This window comes from Elgaria multicarinata, chromosome 1, assembly GCF_023053635.1.
Source record: "Elgaria multicarinata webbii isolate HBS135686 ecotype San Diego chromosome 1, rElgMul1.1.pri, whole genome shotgun sequence".
Classification (NCBI taxonomy): Eukaryota; Metazoa; Chordata; class Lepidosauria; order Squamata; family Anguidae; genus Elgaria; species Elgaria multicarinata.
In genome coordinates, this window is record NC_086171.1 from 136112471 (window position 1) to 136138719 (window position 26249).

Consider the following 26249-nt stretch of genomic DNA (forward strand, 5'->3'; position numbering starts at 1 on the left):
ACTTGGAATAGCACAATATGGGAGCAAATGTTGGCAATGCAAAAGTGCAGGTATTTCAATGGAGTTTTGTGCTCTTCGATGTAGGACACAGGGAAGTTCTACAAGCCTCAAGTACAAAGCAATGCGTATGTTACCATGGCCTATTTGGGAAAAACCGTGCACCTGTCCTATGACCTTTTAGATTACCGAGAGGAAATAAAAATATATCAACAACACTGCGGAGGAGAAAACCTATGTGTGTTCAGAGGCAAACTCCTGGAGGGAGGTGAGCATGAAAAGGCCCAAGAGTTCATTTTAATTTGGCAAACTCTCATTTTATATGGATAAACTGTTGAAGTGGTAGCAAAATTATTTTCGTGAAGCTCAGTCTCGTTATGTGTGTCCGGGGACTTATATACCAGCTGCCTCAAACTAAGGCTGGATTTACTGTTTCATGATTGAAAATGAGGCTGCAATTACTTTTGCAAATTATGGGAGGAGGGGATGTACAGGGGTGATTTAGCAAAATACAGCAGGTTAGATTAATTTTTGGATGGAGATGTATGGTTAATAAAATGCTTGCTGGGGTAAAATGAATACCAAATTATCTGCACACAAGAAGCTATAATATATCAGTGTGAGCTGTTTATCGCTCTGGAAGGAAAATGAATACATGGTTGAGGTTTGATTCTGAATGTGAATCAATGGTGATGATGTTGACTTAAGCGGAGCTGTTCCAGTTATAATCACCAGTGGAAGCGAAGGAAGAACAGCATGCTGGGTAGAATTAATCTCATGCCATGGTATTGGGCTATTGGTGAAGAAAGACATCTTTTCTATTGTTAGCATTTCACTTGTCATAGTCCTGGGCACTGTATTTTATTTATTTGTTTTATTATTGCATTTATATCTCGCCTTTTTTCTACCAAGGAAACCAAGGCGGAGTACATAATCCTCCTCCTCTCCATGTTATCCTCACAACAACAACCCTGTGAGGTGGGTTGGGCTGAGAGTCTGTGACTGGCCCAAAGTCACCCAGTGGGTTTCCATGGCCAAGTGGGGACTAGAACCTGGATCTCCCAACTCCCAGTCCGACACTAGCCACTACACCACACTGGCATAAAATGTAGAAATAGTGTAGCCCATGGCCAATCTGTATTAGATGGACTGGACAGTAATAGGGGAAGAGTTTAGGGATGAACGGGATAAGGTACTTGAGATTCACTTGCTAGTGCAGAAATGGACGAAGTGAGTCTAGGGCAGAGCAGGGGTGGGGGGACAGAACCCCTTTCAGCCTGAGAGCTACATTCCACTTTTGGGAGCATCTCAGGGGCTGAATTTCAGTGGTGGCAGGGTCAAAGGCAAAAGTTGTGGAGCCAAAAGCAAAAGGAGCCAAAAATACCAGCTTAAAGCTCTTGCTGCCAGTAGCAAAGCTGTAGCAGAGGCATTTCATCCTTTTAGAATGGGAAAAACTGCACCACAGGTGGGAAACCACCAGACAACCAGTGGTTGGGGAAAGGCGGTGGGGCCAGGGAAAAGGCATGGCCATCTGAGGAACCCCAGGTGGGCTGGATTTTTACCCCAAGTGGGCCAGATTTGGCCCATTGGCCTGAGGTTCTGCACCCCTGAGCTGGGGGAGGTACTTGAGAACACACTGTTTAAGAAATGTGGCTTAAGGAAGGTCTTGAGGGAAGGGAAGACAGGGAAGTGGCTTGGCACATGGAGTGGCGAAGGTCGCTCCGTACCTTCAGAGCCATACAGCAGAAGGCACAGCAACAGCTACTGGGAGAAAAAAAAAATCAACGAAGCAGTTAAGGTTCTACTGATCAGAGACAGGGATGTAAGAGGAGACGAGCAGTGAAATATAGTTAAGTGAAGAGAACTTTCATGAAAAAGGTTTAAAAATAAGGACCTAGGAGGCTTAAGGTCCCAGTGATGCAAGATGAGAATGGGGAGGCAGAGTAAGGGCCAAACTAGACTAATTGTGTGAATGGTGTTTAAAACGTAAATTGCATGTTTAGGGGCTCTGATCCAGATTGGGATCCGTGTGTGTGTGTGTGTGTGTGTGTGTGTGTGTGTGTGTGTGTGTGCTTTAACTTTTTACCCCTACTGTGATTCCAGTTCAGAATGGGCCCACCACACCTGCTATTTGCACTGGATGTAAAAATGTCCGTTGGCAGAAGTGTTTCTTAGCAGGCCAATAGCAGATGTGATGGGGTTCCTGCTCATGGTAGCAGTGGTGGTGCTCCCTACACCAGGTTCCTGATCATGTTTGAGTGGGTGGTCTGATACTGCACTTCACTTTTAAAATCCATTCAGGTAATTGCTACTTGTGTGAATTTGGTCTTCTTTAGTGTAACCACAAGAGGGAGCGCCAGTAGGGGATGTATTGAAGTAACGATGAGAATCTGGGGCCACTGCTAGACCTAAGGTTTATCCTGGGATCATCCAGGGTTCACCCCTGCCTGAACACTGGATCCCCTGTGTGTCACCTAGATGAACAGGTTTGACCCCTGGATGATCCAGGGACAAACCTTAGGTCTAGCTAGGGCCTAAGTATTTAGAAAGGGAGAAAAGTGAATCTTGGAGATGTAGAAGAATGACCATGATTTCGAGGCCACTTGGAAGTGGAAAGAGATATTTTTTTAAAAAAATCCTAAGGATTGACTGGGGTATTATTTCAAAGAGGACCACAAGAGAAGTAAGAATATCAAGTGGGGAGTTTCTGCTAAAAAAAAAGAAGACAAGGAAACCCCATTCTCTGTAAAGCTGAATAGTGATTGTTTTTATGTTTTCATGGATATAGTAATGTAATAAGCAAAGTGCTTTGCAGTTATTACTTTCTTCACCCTCAGGCAAGGCAGGCTACTATTTGGTGGAGATGTACTGATGAGGAGATATCTGAGCCTGGTAACGCTATGGCAAAGCAGAGCTTCTGCCCATTGGACCACTCTAGCTACTTTTCTTGATTCATGTTTCTCAAACTGCCAGAGCTCCCATAGCCTTCAGTACAGAGTGCTCCCAGGGTGACTCACATCAAAAATAGAAACATTACAATTGAGCAATAACTAAAATAACAAAATGAACTGCAGGTAACACATAATACAAAACAACAGGAAAGAAAGAAACGGGTTTTTTTTCACAGTGGCTTCAAAAGGTTACACATTTAAAAGCCCTGGAAATTAAAAAGGAAAAGGCATTGCCTGGCATAGCAACAACATGCCCAGGTGAACATTTATTCGTTTGACTTGGCACTCGACTTATGTTAAAGTTAACAAGCCACAAACCATCTTGTGTTTTTTCATTCCCTCCATTGCAGAGACTTTTCAGTTTATCTCCAAGCGGCATTATGGCTTTCCCTTCAGCCTCACATTTTATCTCAATGGAATACAAGTGGACCGTTTAAGTTCCTGCTGTGAATATAAGCATCGGAAAGGCACTCGGCTGGGGGGCAAGCATGGATACTTTGGTTTCATCAATGTGGAAAGATCATCTCCCTGCTATAGGTATGGGCCATTGATGGGCATTTGTCTACTTCTATCTGTCTTGAATTTGCCACCAGACTGTTTTTTCATGGCCCTGCAACTGTTCGAGTGTACATCCATAGACTGTTTTGCCATCTTGCATCAGGTTGCTTCTGGAAGAGTAACCTTGGAAGCCTTATATAGCAAAGAGTCCCGTTGCGCGTTTTAATACTAACAAATATGTTGTTGTATAAGCTTTCATAGGCCTGAGCACATTTCATATGACTTATGTGGCATGATGCCTCTGACTATCGCCCTAGCCATGTGTTACTCATGTGTAGGACAGTGACATGATGAAGAATGACCAGGACCATGCTTCCTGCTCTGTCTCTGACACCATGTCTCCATGCTAGCCTCACACACCAACGTCTGTGCATTGAGTGCAGTTGTCTGCAAAGGAACCCTTATATGCAAGCAGCTGTTCACGCATAGGGGCTCCAAGCAATTAGGACACTCTGTAATCAGGTATTCCGTTCACCTAGAGACTCTACAAATGAGCAGTCACTTATGTGTTGGGGTTCCTTTGCAAACAACTTCAGTCAACACATGGATGTGTGAGGGTGGGGCTAGCATGGGGAGTTGTGGCCACGATCCAGCTTCATCATAATACTGCCCTACATGCGAGTAACATGTGAATGGAGCAAAATGGAGCCCTGGCCCAAGAAAGCTTATGCCACAAATGAGTTGTTAATATTCATGGGCCACACAATTCTCTGTGTATTTTTGCTGCAGCAGATACCTCTCTGGATAGTTGCCTATAGCAGCAAAAAGTGATCAGCAGTTCCAATGTGACGTGAACTGGCACATCATAGACTACTTCATCTCACACATGGAGGAAACTGTGAAGGTAGTACATTTATATAAACAAATGAGTCGAGGTACAATAGAGGGCAAGTCAATTAACACATTTTTAGAAATCTAAAAACTGGGAATGCAAAAAAAAAAAAAGAAGAAAAAAGAAAGACCAAACCCCTCAACAAAGCACGTACTTCCGGATTCTTGGGGCACCTGATTCATAATAATAGCATTCACTGGAGTATGAAGGCATTAATACTAAACAATTGCTGTAGCACCAAGCAAGAGAGAATTATTTTCATAGTAAGACCTCAATAGAGGCCAATGTCAGGGCTTGCACATGCTCTGTAAGATTTTTTAGTTTTTTCTCCCTACAAAGAGTCAACCAGTGTTACAAATTGCAAATTGCTGCTGAACCCCTCCAGTTGTGCAATTCTCTGGATTCTGTCCAGATTGAAACCTTTGGAAGGCTATTCCCAGAGGTCACAAATCAGCTGATCTTGCTACCTAAACACAAAAGTTCTTTGAGCTGACTTTCTGAAATGTTGCACCCATTTGAGATTTGGTTTATTTTTCTTTTGTTCACACAGGGCAATTTCAGCACTATATCTTCAGGCTACCAATCAGTGCCCTTTTGGAGGGGTTCAATCCATTCAGCCTCTGTCGATTTCCTGTCAATTTCAGCCCGAAAGCTCTTTCAGGAGCAAACCTGAAATACACCTAAGCCTTCTTCGCGTTCTCACATGTTTTCAGAACGCATGGAGGAAAGAGTGGGGTTGCACATGCTAGCCTTGTCCTCAACATCCCACTCCTCACAATCCATCATGGGTTGGAGCAAAAGATCAATCTTGTTTCGCTCGGCGGGATGCACTTAGAATCTTCCAGGCATTTGGCAACTCCAATGGGACATGGTTCCTGATTGCATGGAAAACTCTAAGCACCCTCAGTGGAGCACGTGAAGATCCCCCTTTATGCCTTGTATTCAACATGCAAAGGCCGCAGCCTGCAGTTGCTGGGGGCAGGGTGGGACTGCTCTGTCCTGCTGGTCTCTCCACACATTCGAAGTATGTGTGGGGACAAATTCTCCAAATAGGTCTCTATTTATTTATTTATTTAAAATATTTTTATCCCATTTCTTAGCCCTAAAGTCTGCTTATACATAATATGTAAAACAAGACAGTTCCTGCCCACAGGCTTACAATATTAAACACGTATGCACGCGTACACACACCAAACAGGGAATGGGAAGGGAAGAGGGGGGAAAGGACGTTTTTCAGCAGGGCTTTTTGAATGGTTCTGCTCCCCCTTCTCATCTCCCTTGGTACAGCCTGCTGTAATGGCTGGTGGTGGTAACAGTTGGAGGAGGAGGAACCTTCATGAGGAATGGCCTGCTGTTTGTAATAGTGTTGAAACATAGGTTTCAGGTCATTGTCGTAAAGATGCTTGTCAATAAAATGTGATGTCTAAAGTTGGCCTGGAATTGTCAGGAGAATCTTCCCCTGTAGTGCATAGCTTCCTGTGGTTGCTTGATTCTTTGGAAGCGACTCCTTTTGTGGGTGCCATTTTTCAAAGCATCTTTCCCCTGATCCTATGGCCTGGATTGGTACAGGTTGATTTGCAGGGTGCCTGCAGGTTAATAATCCTGCCTCACAGCACAGGGCGGAGCAAGACAGTCTTTTGATCCCTTTCAACTCTGTGTTTGTAATATGCCTCCCAGTAGGGTAGTCACAATTTGCAGGTATCGCTATATTTAACCTATATTTTCAAGGTCTGTTTAGGAAATACGACACTGAGAAAGCGAAGGTAAAAATAATACTGAAAAATTAGATTATAGATCACAACCATCTTTCAAAGGAGGTTTTTTTCTGGGTATTCCCTGGTTGAGAAAGATACTGCTTTATACCGATGTTGCAAAGGAAGTAGATATGGGCACTCCTTTTGGTCTTTTGCCAAAAATCAATGGCAACAAGAGTCATAGCGATCTCTTTTTGGAAGTTTTTAATTTCCATAACATTTCTTTGATTTGCAAAGTAATGTCAGGCAGGAGAATGTCATGCAAATTTTCCAGCCTCATCTTTCCCTTTTAGAGAAAATATTGAATAAACAACAATGAAAAGTAGGAGAAAAGGGAAGAAATGGGAACCCCCACGGAGCCAAATTACTTTTCAGATAAGCCTATTCCACTACGCAGAAATGCTTTCCCCCTCTCCAGACTAAGATTTGCATGATTTATGTAAATGTTATGCTATCGCTGGTGTGATAAGGGCTTTCTGAGGAGTAGAAAGCATGAAATTAGAGATGGCTATACTTTTTCAATAAATGTCCAAACTAGCCACACCGATGTGTTGATTTGCCAATTTGTTCCTTCAAAAACTGGTAGGAAAATAACAAAATGTTTTCCCCAAAAATCTAATTGTGGAAGAGTGTTTACTTATGCCACATCTACATTACAGGTCTAAGATGGTTTTAATTACCAAAGGAAGGAAAGGAACCTCTCGTGCAAGCACTGAGTCATTATTGACTCTTGGAGGGACGCCAGCTTTCACTGACGTTTTCTTGGCAGGCCTTATAGCAGGGTGGTTTGCCGTTGCCTTCCCTGGCGGTTATTACCTTTCCCCCAGCTAACTGGGTACTCCTATTACCAACCTCGGGAGGATGGAAGGCTGAGTCGACCCGAGCCGGCTGCCTGAAACCAGCTTCCGCTGGGATCGAACTCAGGCTGTGGGGAGAGTTTCGGCTGCAGAAACTGCTGCTTTACCGCTCTGCGCCACACGAGGCTCATGTTAATTACCAAAGCTTTGCCTAAAAAAAAAAAAAAGTGGAATCAGAGAGAGGGCAGGTTTCCCCCCACACACACATGTTGAAGATTCTATAGTCCAAATGCAGTACAGTTCTTAATTCACAGGGTTAGCAGAGGGTGGTGAAATGAAAATGTGTTAAGTTTGCAGGGCACAGAAGGCATTAAACTCATGTAGATACATTTATTGTTTAGTTTACCCATTGATCATTATGATATAAGTTGAAGAATTACATAATAAAACCGCATCATTAAAATACAGAGTACTTTATACACTTATATCCATAAGCTTTAGATTGCATTGTCCCTAACAAACATCAACTTAATATTTGCTGCTGCAAGGCCAAAGTAACTGAGCATGTAATTTTAAGTGCCCTACTAAAAAATTATTTAGTTAACTAACTTTCATCATAAGATCCCATGATGATACACGATTAAAAGAATAAAGAAATATAACTATCAAAGTAACAGCGACATTGTTGATAGAATGCCTCTGAATTATAAAGCAACAATGAGCAGTGCAATCTACCCTATATATGTCTACTCAGAAGTATTTCTGATTGCGTTCAGTGGGTCTTACTCCCAGGTAGTTAAGTCTGTAGGCTAAAACTAGCTTGGCACTGGAAAGACTTCAAAGTTGGCTCCAGACAAAAAGTCTCTGTGGAGGGCATTCCAAATGTGGGATGCCAAGACTGAAAAAGCCCTCTCTCCAGTCACCAGCTGCCTAAACTCCAATGGCAGCTGGAATTAAATGAAGATCTCATATGAAGATTGTAAGTTTTGGGCTTATTCATACCCCTGAAGACAATCCTCCAGGTAATCAGACTGCAAGCCATTTAGGGCTGTCTAGGTAAGAACTAGCACTTTGAATTGTGCCCAGAACTCGAACAGCCGCCCGTGTTTAAGAACTGGTGAGATATGTTGTAGCCAGTGCCAGTTACTACTTCCAGAGGCATATGCCTAAGGCAAGCTGTTGAACCTCTTTTAGCCTGAGGGCTGGATTCAGTTTTGGAAGAGCTCTTAGGGGCTTCCTTCAAGTGGTGGGTGAGGCCAAAGGCAACATGGGATATGGGACCAAAATACCAAAATGCCAGCACTTTGTTTTTGTTTTTTTTACCTTACCACACTTACTTGCACGTAAGTAAACTTCAGGAGAGCCATTTCAACCCCTTAGAATGGTGGTGGTGGGGGTGGGTGGGATGGGACAGGGAACTATCAAACAGGTGATGTTTGGATGAAAATGGAGTAGGGCCAGGGGCCTAAGGTTCTCATCACTGTACAAAAACTCTTCTAAACATGGGTTGACTTTCTAACTTAAAAGGATGTGAGCCCTGCTGGGTCAGGCTAGTGGTCCATCTAATTCAGCATCCTGCTTTTCGCAGGGGCCAATCAGATACTTCCAGGGGGCTGTCTTCATGGTGCCGAGATGGGGAAGAGACACACTGAATTTGCTCAGGCAGGAAATGTTGGGGTAAGTCCCCGACTTTTATGCTGGAGGTCTTTGGCTCTTTGCCCCGAGGTGGCTCCAAATCAGTGGCTGCATCATATAACCGATGCAGCGTAGATTTGGAGCCACCCCGGGGCTTCCAGATTGTATCGACAGCCCCCAGGAAGCCAACAAACTGGGCTTGAAGGCAATAGCCTTTTCCTTCTGTGGTTCCCCAGAAGTGGCACCCTGAATCTAGAGGTTCATCGAGTTGTCATAACTGATCTTCATTGATAGAATTACCCTCCATAAATGTGCTTAATTCCCTTTTAAAAGCCAATTTATAGTGTAATCCTTGCTTCGTATTTCTTCCCTTCAAGTTGAGGTGGCTCCTGTCTGCAAAATTTGCTTCCAGATAATTAGTTAACTCTATCATTTTGCCATCCATAATGCATTAAGCTTGATGTAATCACCCCTGTGCAACCATTCCTTCTTCTCAAGATACCTTAAAGGCTCTTAATGCATAACGAATCCAGGGCGGGCCTGCAGATACGAAATGTCTATCTGTAGTGTACATAACGTTTACAGACTGAAATTTCAAAACCAAAAGGCATTTGATTTAAGCAGAGGGCAATAAAATAAAAACTACCTATCATGTTCTCATAAAAATATCTCTGTATTTTTAAAAGACTGGGAATTTTGAGTCTCCTAACGTGAGTATTCATGATACAATTTTGTAGTGCGGTCACCCAGTTGGTTAGTAGGGTACAGCTGAAAACTGGAACTCTCCAGATATTTCAGTTCATTCAATTATTATTTATTTACTTAATTATTTCATTTCTCTACCTCCCCATAGCTACTCTGGACCTGTGTTAATGTACTGGATTCTCCCCTTTTAATCTGTTACTGGTTGGTGTTTTTTTTTTAAATTAAACATGTTTTTAGTTTTACTGCAGGTTTAATTCTATTTTAACTTTTGTAAATTTATATGTTTTAATTGTATATGTTTTAATCTTGTAAACTGCCTTGAGTCCCAGTACTGGGAAAAAGGAATAATAATAATAATAATAATAATAATAATAATAATAATAGCAGCAGCAGCAGCAGCAGCAGCAGCAGCAGCTGAAGCTCTCTGGGCAGTTTACAACAATTCATAAAAATACAAAATATTAAAAATAAGTCAAAAACATTAACAGAAAAAAATTAAGCAATGTAAAAAATTAAACATTGTTAATAAACAATGCTTTTCCTAATACATCTCTTCTAAAACAGCAGACATAGATGCTTCCTCATATACTATTAACTGCCTGGGAGTAGAGGGTGGCCTTTACCTGGTGCCGAAAAGATGGCAGTGCCAATACATTTGGGATGGCACAACTGTTATTTGTATCTAGCTCCTCAGCCAAAGAGGCTCCCGGCATGACTTACATCAGCAAAACAAGGCATGGCACAGAAAGGAAAAAGGGATGGAACAGGAAGAAGAAAAAACAACAAAGTAGTCTTTGAACAGAGCTGGTGGAATAGCCCTGCTTCTCCGACTTTCTCCCTCTGTACACCCTGCTGGAACGGCTGCTAGTGATTGTATTGGTAACAGTTGTGCAATCCCAAATATATTGTGACTTTACCTGGCTTATCTGTACAGAAACATAAGATCCAGCTAAATGGTCTTTTGCTGTTTTTGGGGTTTTTTTGCCTTTCAGTGAACTCTTCTATAGCACAGTCCATGCTTGAAATACTTCCATTATTGGTGGCCCATTTTCATAATCTACCACTATATATTTACTCAGGTGTATCATTGCCATGGGTCTGGACAAAAAGCCTTCTCCTCCCAAGAAAAAGGTGACCGATGAGGATGAAGCAAAGAAAGAGGAGTCCTGGAAAGAAGAGGTGAAGTGTAAGCTAAGAGAGAGCAGCAGCAGCAGCAGCAGAGAGGAAAACAAATTTTCGAGATTATCATTTCCCCTCACTCCCAAACAACGGAAAGAATTTGTGGAAGAAATGGAATTGGAGGCAAGAAAAGGAGAAATACAACGAGCCAGTGACGAATGTGAAAAGAGCCAGGAGAGATTAGCTAATGATGGTATGGTATGAAAGGGGAGGCATGGTGTGTGCTACAGAATGTTCTAGATCAGTCTGTGGCATCTCCAGTTAGGATCTCAGCAAGTGATAGAAATGACCTCTCTCTCTTTCTCTGCATGAGAAACTGGAAAACTGCTGTCAGCACATAGTTGCAGAGTAGATGGACCACTGGTGTGACCTGGTATAAGAACATTTCCAAAGTTCCTATGGGGGGAAATCCGATAGTTCTCTCATGCTTATAAACATGTGAATACACACAGATGGTATGTCATCTCATATGATACACAGGGGCCTTACTATTATTGATGCAATAGTGAATTATCATTCAATTCAGTACTATTTACCCATGACAATTTTACAGAGCTATTTATTATTTAGGAGGATCTTTGTATCCTGTTACAAAGATCTATCCATTTTCTCTTTTTCTTTTGCCCATACAGTTCCGCGAAGTCGCTTACAATAATAACAATATCATCCACTTCTACTTCATATACCACCAAAATAACCAAACGAAGCCACAGTATTTAAGCAGAACACAAAGCTCAATAGATGGCCAATGCCTCACTTGACACTTAAATACTGATCAAGGGGTTTGATGAGACCCCCTCCCCATATAGATAATATAGCAAAGATGGCAATCCATAAATATATGCAACTATGCAAATATATGCAACTTCTGTCATTTTGGCAGAATTCCATAAACAAAGATGAGAGGTCTCTGCCCCAAGGAGGGTGCAATCGGGGAGAAGGAATAACTGCTCCCAAAAGCAAAAATAGGAACAAAACAGGGACAGTGATTTTTCAGGGACAGGTGCCATAAAGACCTGGGCATGGTCTGAGACTGCAGCCCATCAACAGTGAGGCAGGTAGTCTTCACATTTATCATGTGCATCATTTCTCAAGGAAAACATTGGCATTAATTCATTATTTTTAGATTTTGAATTCAATGCCTGGATGCATCCAAAATCCATGTGGAGCAGGGCAAAGGACTCTCTTTGCTTTGAGCAGAGATGGGCTCTTTGGGCAGGTCTTCAGAAGCAGTTAGTAAAATTGGCCCCCTTTGGTGTGACAGTACACCAGGGCTTTTTTTCTCTTTCATTTGTTTCTGGATGTGAGGCATTTGCATGAATTATCCATGTTTCCCCCCCCCCCCTTTGTACATCTACTCCCCCCACAACATCCAATTCTTGACATTTCTTTTGTGAGTTTATTTCTCATTAGATACCAGTTGTACACTTTTGTCTAATCTCCTATTCAGGAGTTGGACACCCCTCTGACAATTACCTGTGGAGCATGCCCTGCTGTCCCAGATGCAGCTGGAACCTCAATCAATATGATTCATTCTACTTACTACTTAAGCCCCACTGTACATGTAACAGTTTATTTGCTTAATTGGTTCGGCATAAGATTTCTACCCCTCCCCCCTTTTTCCTTGGCATTCTATCATTTGAAGATGGGGGGAAGTTGATAGGAAAAAAGGGGGCAAATAATTAGAACTGAGATATAAGAAAATGTGGTTCCAAGGGAGAGCTAGAATGTGTCTGACTGATGAGACAGCTTCTCTTTCATGGTAACATTTGATTGCTTCTCTGCAAGGTGGCAGTAAAATACAGGATGCAGCCAAAATATTTTATTGTCTGAAAGATCTGTGTGCATTCTGGTTTATGGGTATATCATTAATCCATTCACAGTGTATCTCTCATACTGAGCTGGACATCTTACTCAACACAGAGCAGCCCCGTGGGTCAGAAACCAGAGGGCTGTAGAGAAAATGCATAACTGGTACCTAATTAGCTGAATTGGTATACTGATTTGCATTTATGGCACGGATGCCAGAGTGTGAAGGATAAATGGGGTTAGGTTGGGTCCAAGGGAGAGGATTCGATCTAAAGCTGCCCTTTCCATACAAAGAAGGGGTAATTTACAGTCCTTGAAAAATCCAAAACCAAGAAAAGACAAAATGTCTGCTTAGGTGGGCTGCAGCAGGAAATGTGCCCCAAACGGTTTTCATTAAAAAGCGTTCAACATTTCCCTTGCTAAAGAGTTTTCCTGACATGCATTGGGAACCATATCTACATGCGCAGCTGTCGTTTTCATATCAAAATGACAACAGGACAACAACAACATCAAAAGAAGAGCCTTGTTGGGTCAGGCCAAAGGTCTACCTAGTCCAGCATCCCATTTGCCACAACGGCCAATTGACTGATACACATGAGGGTAACAGTCTGCTCCCGATGTGGTTCCCCAGCAGAGGCATGTTAATTCTGTTTCTGGAGGTAACAGTGTTAGGTGTAACTATGTACCATCATGACTAGTCCATTGTTTCTATGACGGCACATAGTTACACCTAACACTATGTGGCAATTTCCTTTTAAGGAAAGATCCATCTATGGTGGGATGCTTCTTGCCATCGCAATCTTCTGACTTAATTGGAAAGCCCTCTGATTGCTAATGCAATTTGTTTAAAATCATCTTATTCTAAGGCAGACTTATTTTATAAAAGTGTAAGCATGAAGAAAGTACAGCAGTCTTCCCCAACCTGGTGTCCTCCAGATGTTTTGGACCACAACTCCCAGCATTCCTGACCACTTGGCCATGCTGGCTGGGGCTGCTAGGAGTTGAAGTCCAAAACATCTGGAGGGCTTCAGAAGAATGGTTCTGTTTCCCAGTGTAATGTTTTCGTTCCATGGGAGTGTGTCGGAATGATTCCCATAAAAGGGAATCAAGGAGTATATTCTGATTTTAAAATTTTGTAGGAGAGATTTCAGACCATTCTTCACATTACATGGTAGCAAACCTGGATTTTCCACCGAGTATATTCTCAACAGGGATCTACATGCAACCCGGTCTTTCTTAATAGCATATCTGCATGATATATGTGTTTCCAAGTGTATGCATGGTTCTTTTATATTATACCTTGAAGTTGTATACTTAAAAATCTTAGGTGTGCACTTAAAAAAAGTAATATGAGAGGTGGTGTTTAGCGAGCAGAAAAGCAGAATTCTCTTGGTTCCAATTCACAGGTGATTTTGCAACGTCCATGTGGATTTAGAATATAGAACAGTTTTAAGTCCCAATCATTCTTTTCTCTATGGAAATAATTCTGCAGTGCTTAATGCTGGAGGAAATAGGTTATATCAGAATAGGCAGTGTCTCCCTCATGCATTTTATAGGAGTAGCAAAAATAAGTTTTAACAGTATTGCGTCATTGTACAAAGTACACTTTCAATTCACTCAGCATGTTAACTTTGTTGTTGGTTTTTTAAAAATCTTTTTTAAGCAAGCAGGGAGGGAGGGTCAACTGCAAAGGAGAACAAAGGCTAATGCACTTAACCTACTTGAGGTTAATGAGAACTTCGAGTAGTATGCATTCCATTTTCCCCCTATCTCACAGTACAGTTGTCCTTTTATTTCAGCATATGATGAAGATTTTGAAGCAGATGAAGAGAAATCAGATGGGAAAGTTAATGAAGAAGGACAGCCTGATGATCAAATGAATGGAATGTCAAAGTCACCCTCAGATGATGAAAAAGATAATTTAGACCATGAAAGGGAGAATAAAAACTCATCACCAAAAGCTTCGCGGGCCTCTGACAGTGAGCGAGATGAAAGTGATGGATATGCAAAGAGTGACTTGGAGGAGGAGGATAAACAAGGTTAGTTGTTTTCCTTAAAGTGGAATAGAGTGGATGGCCTAATGCATGTTTTAACTGGTTACATATGCCCTGTAATGGGTTATCTATTTTGTGGATCACATTTAAGTACCCATTTAAATTAGATTGCCAGTTCGCTACACAATGTGCCACTCAGCACAAAATAACCAAAGTCTTCTCAGCTGCTTCCTAGCTTTGGTCCTTTAGATCTCTCTTGTCTCTAAGTTGCTATCTGAGAATGTTCCGAAGAGAAAGTTGGGGAGGAGGGATGATAAAGAAAGAAAGCTCTCCTTTTTTCCTTTGAAGATCTTTCAGTCTACCTCAAGATCTATTAAATCAGATAGAAGCATTGTATACAGGAAACGAGTTAATGTCAGTTGAAGAACTTTTGACTTTAGAACTTCAATTCAGATTGTGTCCACCTTGGGTTGTGGATGCTCCCATCATGTGTAAAGTAGAATAGACTTGTATCCTTCTTGCGCCCCAAAATGTAGATGGGGAGAAAGGAGAGCATCTGACCTGCCCCATCTTCCTTGAAACTCCCACTTATTCACTATATGCACATCATGTACTGGTTACTTTTGGACAATGTCTGATAAGTATTGCCCATAGATAAAGGGCTTATTTTGACAATATGGCCAGATCTACACCTTCTGTCAAATCATTACAAATGTGGAATAAAAAGCAGGAAATAACACCATGAAAGCAGTATGTGGATTGTGCCCCAACAGTTATCAGTGCACTTCAAGACTGCTCTAAAACAGTAGTGTAGATCGAGCTGAAGTCTCTCTCCAACACTTTGTGTACTATTGTGAGACTACTGCCCTTCTTATGGTTCATAGGTGGCAAGGATTGCACCAGGAGATCCTGGAATAATGTCAGCAGTGCAGGCTCCAGGTTTTTGAGTCTAGCTTCTCAGCACCATTTTCAACAACTGCTATTGCGCCTCATCTTCTTTCTCATAACAGTTACCACTCGCTTGCTTCAAGGGCAGAAAAGCAATGAACAAGTAGGCAGTGAAGTTTACTGCTCCTCCTTCTCACCATCACCATGGTCTGGGCCAGAGTGAGAGACAGGTGCACAAAGTAGGTTGCCCTGATGAAGAGGAGGGGCCACTCCAGGGGGCTCTTGTCAGTGGGGCCCTGCTTGGGCGTAAGCCCTCGACAGGTGCCCAACCATGCCTACCCTTGATGCCAACGCTATCTGGGAGTGTAATGTGGGGGCAGAGTGTTTTTTTTTAAACCACCCCATTTAGCACAGTCCCAGTCCTCATAGGAACTCCCTCCTGTTGGTTGCTATGTTAAAACCAAACAAAAGCTACATGAAATATGATCAGGCATTTCACATACTCTCTAGTTTGGCACATAGTCTTCTTGGTATGTGTATCCAGGTGCCTAACCATGCTGACCCTTGATGTCCGTGTGACGTCACCATGACCCTGTGGCATAGAACCCTGAACAACTAATATGCACAACTAATAGCCAGCCACCTGCAGAAGAGACTCTTTGGGGAGCTGGCAGCACTTGTTTGTAAATTGAAACTGCTCTTACTATCCATGTTCTGTGCCGAACAAAACAAGGGGCAACTCACATTACAATGAATCACTTCTCTTTTCTTTTAAGATCAGTTGCATGAGTTTCTGGCTCACTTTGTTCACTGGTTTCCTGGTATCTTGCAAGGCAGCCAGTAGGTGTCACTTTTGCATTGTGCTGTGCCAAACATCCGGAGAGTACTAGATACATGGGAGAGCCCGTTGCAGCAAGTCCAGGGGCTCTCCTGCCGTCTCTCTGTGCTCCATACTGAACAAAACTTGCAGCGTGGCAGTTTTTGGTCCATGATTTCAGCCCACCTCCACCTCGGTGTAAGAAATCACAGCCTCAAGGTGATAAATATGCTGTCCTTTGCCTTCGGGGTTCTAAGCAGGGGACAAAAGTGTAGAGCGATGAACCCTAGATAATTATTAGCACAAGGAGATTAAAATGTTGTGGAATTAGTTTCAGGAGCATAAATAACATTTTCGGTAACCTCTATCCTCTCCAGTCAGCATAACTGATGGAGATAATTATTTCCTTTCTGTATTCGGAGCCGCACACCTTCATAAATAATCGAGTGGGAAGCATGTCTCTCATTTCCCATTCATTAATACAGACTGTGGCAAGAGTCCATAGTTGGGCATGCTTGCAAAATAACGGAAGTTGCCAGCAGTTTGGCTTTTCGTTGGCACAAAGCTGATCTCTTCCAATCCTGCTGTGTCTTTTTGATACTGCCATAACTTATGCGACTGTTGCTTGTCAGGCTGCAACAGGCATTCTCTGTTTACTGCTCCCCATTTTATCATTGAAATCTCTCTAATGATATTCCTCCCATTTCGACAGGACTTATGCGAAATTTTCGCCTCCCCACCCCCCACCCCCCGCTGTCCTCTTCCCCAAGCCAAATGTTAATGTTGCTTTTTACATTTGTATTTCTGTGTAAAATGTAGGCAAAGTTAAAGCAGCTGACTGGGAAATGGATGCAGCTGCAAAAAAGATCCAGTGTTTTTATAGGAAGCACAAAGATCGGCGGCAAACTCAGGGTGCCAAACCAGGTTTGCAGTTGGTTTTCATGGGGGGGGGGGGAGGGGGAATCTTTGCTCTGATCAAGAAGAACCTGATTTTTAAGTAGTGAGTGATCATGAAGGATAATCAGCTTGCAGCTTTGCTAATCATTTACAGAAATAATTGCACGTTTTTCTTTTTTAAAAATAAAATCTGGTGTTGATGCTCAGACTTATGTGGCCACAGGATGCTGCGTGGTCTATAGTTGGTCTGTAGACAGTCTTTTGGTTTCTTCTAGCTCTTTGATCCTTTGATATGTAATTTACTTTCTTCTGATGAAATCTCTTGTATTGAGTTGATTTGTGTCATTTTTCTACTCAGTGGATAATGCAAAAATGCAGCTTTATGTGCACAAATGGCCCACTCAAGGCATTAGGAGGTTATGAAGAACCTCATTTACATGAGCTGAAACTGAAAATATCATTGCATAGTTAATCCTGCTCTTTGGAGGTCTTTTGTCTTCATCAGACCCAGTGTGGTGTAGGGGCTAAAGTGTTGGATTGGGAGTCGGGAGATCCGGGTTCTAGTCCCCGCTCTGCCATGGAAAGCCACTGGGTGACTTTGGGCCATTCACAGACTAGCTGCCCAACCCACCTCTCAGGGTTGTTGTTAGGATAAAACGGAGAGGAGGAAGATTATGTACGCCACCTTGGATTCCTTGGAGGAAAAAGGCGGGATATAAATGCAGTAATACATACATACATACATACAATAATACATCGTGTAACTGAGTGTGGGTCATTGAAATTCAGCTTCAGAATGGAAAGGTGTAACACAACACAAAACGAGATTTTTTTGCTTCTTTCTTATTTAAGATCAGAACACATTCTCTGGAAGCCCATTCGTCATTAGAAGCAGGCAAATGTTAAAGATCAAGGCTATGATCCTATAATATTTACCTAGAAGTAAGTGTGACTTACTTCTGAGTAGATATGCACTTGATTGTGCTGCATGCAATTATCCCTAAGGCAGGGGAAAGCAACTTTTGGGGGCCATGGGTACATTTGGCAATTTGATGAACTGCCCTGGGCATCTCCACAAAATGGCTGCCATTTCAACAGGCCTTGTACGAAAGCTTTGCCTCCCCTGCCGTCTCCCCCCCCCCCCACAAGCCAAATGTTAATGCTGCTTTTACATTTGTATTTCTGTGTGAAATATAGGCAAAGCTAAAGCAGCTGACTGGGAAATGGATGCAGCTGCAAGAAAGATCCAGCATTTTTATAAGAAGCACAAAGGTCGACGGCAAACTCAGGGTGTCAGACCAGGTTTGCAGTTAGTTTGCATGGGGGGGGGGGGGGAATCTTTGCTCTGATCAAGAAGAATCTGATTTTTAAGTAGTGAGTGATTGTGAAGGATAATCAGCTTGCAACTTGCTAATTGTTTACAGAAATAATTACATTTTTTCCCCCTTCGTTTAAAAATGTGCTGTTGCTGGTCAGGCTTGTGTGGCCACAGGATGCTGTGTAGTCTGTAGTTGCATTGCTTAAAAGGTATTTGGCTTGATTTTGTTCACACTTGGATGATCTGAGCATTAGTGATATGATTTGAGTCCTGAAAAATCATCATCATCAGAGTTTAGAGGAGGAATTTTTCTTCTGGTGAAATTGGCTAGTAAACCTGAGGATGCTCTGCTTCTATCTGAGCACCACTTACTTGCTTGGGTCCCATAGAGCCTTTTCTTCCTACGTAGACATCCTTCTGAGGGGCACCTTCTCTCTGCTTAGAATATGGCACGGCTGGGGTTTGGTGGAGGGTAGATAGTCTGGCTTTGTGGCAGGGGGCTATCTAGACCAGGGGTGATCAATCAGCAGCCCACAGGACCTCCCTGACTGACCAGCTGCCTTCCTTCTTCTGCCTCACCCTGCCCCCTGTATAACTGTTAGGCTTCCATTGGTGCTATATAAAGTGTATAAAGTGGGTGGGTGACAGCTGGTGGGTGAAGGGTTAACCTGAGTTCTGCATCCCTCACCCCTAAAACAACCCCTTGCATGAATAAGACATGAAAAGCCTCCCTTTGATCAGAAGCATAACCAGTGTAGCTCCAGGTTTTGGAGGGCCTGTGGCCAAGACATCCCCCCTGGACCCCTCATTCTGTGAATCTACCTTCTCATGGCCATTGCCAGCAATCGTTATTGCTCCTCATCTGCTTTCTCATCATTGCCACCACTTGCTTGCTTGACAGGCAGACAGCCAGTGAGAAGGTTGGCAGTGGCATCTACTACTCCTTCTCACCATCACGGTTTTCTGGGCCAGAGCAAGAGGCAAGTGAACAAGCAGGTTGCCATGGTGATCCAGGAGGAGCAAGTCCAGGGGGTCCATGTCAGTGGGCCCTGATAGATGTGGGTCCTTGGCAGGTGCCCAACCATGTCTACCCTTGATTTCCACCCCGAGCATAACACTGGGGCAGGATCTATACTACTGCTTATAACGGTTTATAATGGTTATGACAACTGTTCAGGCCCAGGACACATTACATATAATGTTTTCATACCGTTTTTAAAATGTTATATCCTGTGTGGTGTAGATTGGGCCTGGGAGGCTTTTTCCAGCATAATTGCTGTATGGTGGTCATCTTCATGTGTATGTGTTATGTCTCTGTGTGTATATATGAATATTGTGTGTTATATGTGTATGGATGGCTGTGTGAGTTATGCACTGTATGCGTGTGTGCAGATGTGTTATGTCTGGATTGTGTATGAATGGGTATGGGGATGAGAGACAGAGACAGACAGACTGTGGGTGGCTCCACCAACCTTGCCTTTGGCTACACCCATGTAGTCCCTGGAAGCTTAGCCATATGGGAATGCAGCTAAAGACAAGAGGCTGAAAAAGGCTTTCCATCCTGGTGTAGACAGTCTTTTGGTTTCTTCTCGCTCTTTGATCCTGTGATGTGTAACTTACTTTCTTCTCATGAAATCCCTTGTATTGAGTTGATTTGTGTCATTTCCTTCTACTCTGTGGATAATGCAAAAATGCAGCTTTATGTGCACAAATGGCCCTTTATACGGGCTGATACCAATAATATCATTGCATAGTTAGTCCTGCTCTTTGGAAGTCTTTTGTCTTCATCATGTAACTGAGTGTGGATCATTGAAATTAAGCTTCAGAATGGAAAGGTGTAACACAACCCATAAGGAGCTTTGGTTGTTTCTTGATCATTTAAAATCAGAACACTTTGGTTCACTGGAGCCAAAGGTTAGAGATTAAGGCTAAGTTAAAGATTAAGGCTATGATCTTGTAATATTTACCTAGAAGTAAGTGTGACTTACTTCTGAGTAGATACGCATTTGATTGCGCTGTATGCAAATATCCCAAAGGCAGGGGAAGGCAACATTTGGCAATTTGATGAACTGCTCTGAGTCCCCCCACAAAATGGCTGCCATTTCGACAGGCTTTATAGGAAAGCTTCGCCTCCCCCGCCGTGTCCCCTTCCCCAAGCCAAATGTTAATGTTGCTTTTACATTTGTATTTCTGTGTGAAATATAGGCAAAGCTAAAACAGGTGACTGGGAAATGGATGCAGCTGCAAGAAAGATCCAGCGTTTTTATAGGAAGCACAAAGGTCGACGGCAAACTCAGGGTGCCAAACCAGGTTTGCAGTTGGTTTGCATTGGGGAGTTGTTGTGGTTGTTTTTTGCTCTGATCAAGAAGAATCTGATTTTTACATGGTGATCATGAAGGCTAATCAGCTTGCAGCTTTGCTAATCATTTATAGAAATAATTACATGGTTTTTTTCTATTTTAAAAATTAAATAAAATCTGGTGTTGATGCTCAGATGTGTGTGGCCACAGGATGCCGCGTGGTCTGTAATTGCATTGCTTAAAAAATATTTGGCTTGATTTTGTTCGCACTCAGATGATCTGAACATTAATGACATTTCTAAAGCCCATCTAGTCCAGCATCTTGTTTCCCCTGTTGGTTCGCCGGATGTTTCCAGGAAGACCAAGCACCACCTCTTTTAATCTGCATTGATGTGATACTCACTAATATGCATCCGATAGTGGGTAGGTAGTGTCTGCACTGAGTACTTATTAAAGCTGAGGAGTAGAAGGAAGGTTGAACACACCACTCTTCTAGCTGGATATAGGCCCTGTAAAATGTTCTAGAGTCTATCATGCATGCAGGCATGTGCTTATGAGTCAAGCAATTGATAGAAACCATGTGCAGAGGAGCACAACACCCCTGCAAGGTGACAGCCTCCCAGGCACTCTTCTTTCATTTATTCTGACACCACGTATTTAATCCGGAGGAGGTCACTGTCAGATGAATCCCAGTTGCAGCTGGGAGAGCTTCAGCCCATTTCTTTTTGTTCCCATCCAACTCAAAACGAGTCCTGTGAAACTAAGCAACAAAGCAAGTTGGGGGACTGGGATTTCGCCTTTGGATGCATGGGCAGGGCCCACAGAGCATGCCGGACCCTCTGTGGGTCATATTGTGAACCTCCATGGGCTGGATTAGGCCCGTGAGCCGGCGATTGCCCACCCAGGATGCAAGGTAAACAGATAACCGAGTATCCAAAGCAGGTTTTGCGTAACCTAAACTGAATAATTTCAAGCAAGGATCCAACTTACATGCAAACCATTTGAAGTAGGGTTAATGTGTGTGTGTTTTTTTTAAGTCATAACGTTGTCTTGCTTTTTGTTTGTGTTTCATTTGCACTGGTATTTCACATGATTCCACCCCACCCCCACCCCTGCAATCATCTGTGCACTTGCTCTGGCACGCATTGGCTTTGTGAAAACCAATTTAGTTAATGCTGTACACAGCTGTCTCAGCTGTTTAGTGTGCGTGAAACTGTTCCAAAGCTACCGTGCGATTCCTTCGGTGCTAGGGTGGTGCAAAGCTATTCCCTTATCTTTTCTTGATGAAGACTGTCGGCTCAGTCAGGAGTTATGACTTCCTGTTTGTGTTCTCATTTTGAAGAGAGTATGAACGAGCTCCCACTTTTGCGTCTGTTTCTCATCATGAAGGGGACATAAGGCAAACAAAGAAAGCGCAGAGGAGAAACCCTGGTAGCTTTGAACATTGATATAGTTAATAAGGATATGAACATAGGAGAAAATTGGGCCATAGTGATAGTGCTCTTAAGTGGCATGCGAAAAAGTATTTTTCTTTTATCGTTTGTCACCATTACATTGTCTGTAGGACAAGCGTACATACTGGGCTGACTTGGGGATTTCATTATGAATCTGCTACATGCACTCCATTAATTATATTAAGACACACAACAAGCTGCACTCCTGGATAAGTAACCAATAAAGCCAGTAGGAAATTTCTTTTGACTTGTTGTTTCCTCATCCGTATGTTTTGTAGAAGAATATGCTTGGTTGCTCGTGCCTGCTATGCTGCTGCGACTATTTAACATGAATTCAGCATGCTGTTCATTAAGCAATTTTTGAAATAGTTTTGTTTTAATTGTAGATTTAACTGGAAGCCGAGTTGATCTGCCCCTATACTAGCTCTCAGCAGGGAGTTAAATAATGCACACTTGAGTTTTACAGATGAACGAATTTCAGATAAGCAGCATTTAACTCAAAATCCTGACCCATTTTGTGGGATAGTAATTGATCCATTCAGTGCAGAAATCCCAACGAGATATTACTTAAGTGGAATGATCATGCTAATTGGATAGGCGTGACAATCTTTATTGAAGTGTTTTATTAACAGCATGCAAGACTGGTTAGGAAATGTATGTGTTTGCAGCTCAAGGCTGCTGAAATGAGATGACCGACCATATTGGGTTACTACTCACTACCACCTCTGTGATCATGATTTTCACCAGCAATAGCTTTGTTTGTTTTCTCATCCAGAAATAGTTCAGGAGCTATGATGAAGCCATTTATAATTGTCTGCAGTCTCAGAAGGGACTACTTGTCATTCAAAAGGCTCTGTTGCAGAGTGAAACTGTATCTGACAAACCTCTTGCTCTCCCATGGACACAAAGGAGACTTCATTTATTTTTATTTACCTGTTTGGTTTGTGTCCCACCTTTCTACCCAAAAATGGCACTCAAGGCAGATTTTTTTGGAGAGGGGGGTTCGTTGCTTCTCAGTTCATCAGTAAAATGGAAACAAGAACCACTTACTTTAAAGCAGTGGTTCTCAACCTTCCTAATGCCGCGACCCTTTAATACAGTTCCTCATGTAGTGGTGACCCCCAACCATAAAATTATTTTCGTTCTTCTCTACACGATCCATTGTCATGGGATGGTTTGCTAATGAAAATAAAACATAACAATAGCTTTAATAATACAAAAGATGATACATGACATAGTTCAGTCAATACAGTTTCCTAAGACCATCGGAAATATGTGTTTTCCGATGGTCTTAGGCGACCCCTGTGAAAGGGTCATTCGACCCCCAAAGGGGTCCCGACCCACAGGTTGAGAACCCCTGCTTTAAAGCATTGGTGCTATGTTAACACTTAACACTGGTAACTAGATACACATATGGGGATTGAGGCACTTGTTTCTTCAGATCTGTAGTAGAAGAGCTGGAGGTTCTAAATTGGGAACTAGAGGTTGTCTGCTATTCTAATCTTCTAGTAGATAAATCTTCCTCTTCCCCGCAGTGTGTAAACATAGCTTTGGGAGCATGAGAAAATGAAGCATTGGGAGCATGAGAAAACTTCTGTTGGTATAGTAAGGTCACTTCAACTATGGTAATAATATATCTAGATGGGGGCATTTTTAGTGATGCAAACTTGAACCATTAATGTAGACATTTTTGATCTCTGTTGGCTTGATTTGTGTAGCATAGTAGTAACCTCTTTATGTGGCCTGGCTGCTACAGCTTGCTATTGGTTAGAATGAACTGTATATTCTTACTTCTTCGTCCAGGTTTCAACAAGAAACAAAAAAAGTTTCCATCGTCTTTCTGGTGGGTTGTTCCACATTGTCAAATGTCTTCCAGACAACCAGTTCTAAGTAGATGTTCCTTCTTGTTGTGGTCTTCAGGAAAGGAAATTAGGGACACATTCTGAAACCATTTCTCACATTCTTTTCTAGAAGCCTATTTCTCTTTTTAAACAGCCTATGAGGCCTGCAGCTTTCAGCCTAGCTCTAAGGAAGTGTAGATGTCATATTTTGGTGCCCTGAAAGTCACAAAGGTAGTATTTTTCTTGACATCTCAGGATGACTGAAAAAGGCCCCTCTCTCTTCCTTTTTCTAAACATGATGACTGGAATAAAAGATTGTGTGTAGATAGTGCGGGATGTTGCTTTCCCCTAGATTTGGAGTAGTCTAGCCTTCTCCATCCTGGTACCATCCAGATGTGTTAGACTACAACTCCCACCATCCCGAGCCAGCATGTGTAATGATGGACAATTCCAACCAACTCATCTGGAAGGCTCTAGAATGGAGAAAGTTGGACATGAAAACATGTGTGCATTGTTAGGTCCAGCCTGAGCCTTTTGTCCAGGTTGTATGGGAAAACCTGGAAGACCTTTGTTATTTCAAGGTGATTAGGTTTGATGTGCCTCCATTTTGACCCAATGCTTGGAATCCTATGGGAACACCCTTTCTCAATATGATATTTGTTCCATTATAAGCTGACTGTGCTATGTAATGCAGGTAAGGAGTTAAAACGAGCAACAGACAGACAGGCTGATGTCAGTCCTTTGAAACCTGAGAAAAAGTTTTATCTACTGGCGGGTGGCATTTCTTGGCATGCTTCCCAAAACTACTGGCTTTGATCTATGAGATAGATCAAGGCATGAGACAGGTCTCGTGCTGGTCTTGGGGTCAAGACAGCTGTTATTTTGATAAAACACTGATAAAAGGTGACAACATTAGAGTTCCCATAGTGATGTGATGACCAGTAGACGCTAACTAAGACTATAAATATATCCCCTGGCATCTGTAAGATAGAACTTTGCCACTGACCTAGTTTGCAGCAGAGGGTGCCGTAGACTTGATTGGCCAGCAAATGGAGTCTCCTCGTTGTCTTTTGGAGTTCCCGACAACTGAATGGAGAAGTATAAGATGTCTTGCTTAGCTTTGCTTTTAGCCTTATCTATGTATTGATCTTTAGTCTGCTAAGTAATAAAAGCATTAGACTTTTAACCACTTGTGTTGTAATTGCTTCTGAAATCCAAACCTTAATTAATTAGCAAAACATGGGCTCCTGCAAATCTCCAAATCTCCCCAATGGGCTTCTGATTTGAGAGGTCAAGTTGAATGTAACAGCCGGACTGTTCAGCCGTGATGAGGACATGCCTTTAATTGCTTGCCTCCTAAGGATTTAGGGGGAGAAGTGTCTATTTCTTTAGGGCTTAGGGTGGCTGATAATGGATTGCCAAAAAAGAGGAAAGACCTCACCAAAAAACAGGAAAAAAATGCTAGGAAAGTCTGGATTTTGTTAAATCAGTCCACCCTCTCTTTTGTGGATTGCCAGGCATCCTTTACTCCATCGTCCGCTCATTGGCGGAATCAGACGTTTTTACCAGAATTTCGTCCTACTCACACTAATCTGCATCCTCACTAATACTGTACACTCATGCACTAATGTGCCTTAGTTAATGCGAATCAGTGCTAATGCACATTAACTAATGCATATTAGCATATTTGCAAATTAGTGCAAATCTCTCCCAAAAGGGAAAAACTAGTCACCAGGTCCATGGAATCCGTGTCACTGGGAAGAAGCCAGTCTGCTTCATAGAAAACCAAACTCATTTGAATCTGTTGCAGATGTTTCTGACACACCTAGAACACACAGGTTTTTGTATAAAATGTGCATATGCATATGCTAATTTGTATGTATTAGAAAATATGATTATAATTTAATCATCTTAGTGTGGACAACTGTGACCATGTGACCTGTGTGCATGCCTGTCAAGTCTGCTGTCTGGGTTCTAACTGGGGACCAGGAACAGTTCTAATGCTTCTTTATCTTTAACCTGAAATTGAACATCAGCCCTTCAAACAGAGGACACCTTCAAATCGAGAACTGCCCTCTGGCTGCCTTTCAAGTAGAGGACTGTCCTCTATAAAATGGAACACATGGCCATAATGTACCATTTTATCATGCTATTGACTCAAGGGAATTTAATAAGTGTACCCAAGGAAAAATGAGAAGTATCAGAGGCTTCCAAACCATTGTGATTTCACTGAAGAAGTATTTACAACCTGGAGGGAGAAAATGTGGGAAAGGCTTGAGTGTTTTCAGGCTTGAGGCAATAGATTATGTAGAAGGTTTTGAGGGATTATGCATTTCTTTTACTCTCTTTTTACTGGAAACTAAAATTCAGATTATGGCGGGATTCTATCATTTATAAATATATTGGAACGATAATCCATGTGCACAGACTTGACAGTTTTGGACTCCAGCAGCTTGCACAGGTCTAACTGAAGTCAGAATTTCTCCAAATGTGGAGGATTGTAATAGCCTCGCTACACAGATG

The 26249-nt window shown here is 42.3% G+C and overlaps 1 protein-coding gene across 1 annotated transcript in view; it reads left to right on the forward strand.

Annotated features, from left to right (window-relative positions):
• The window catches only part of ERICH3 (glutamate rich 3), a 75418-nt gene that overhangs the window by 33786 nt on the left and 15383 nt on the right, over positions 1-26249 (forward strand). Inside the window, exons 8-11 of the mRNA XM_063134153.1 lie at positions 85-265; positions 3299-3485; positions 10309-10601; positions 14017-14256. Coding sequence (XP_062990223.1) covers positions 85-265; positions 3299-3485; positions 10309-10601; positions 14017-14256 — 901 coding nt within the window. The remainder of the gene's footprint in view (positions 1-84; positions 266-3298; positions 3486-10308; positions 10602-14016; positions 14257-26249) is intronic.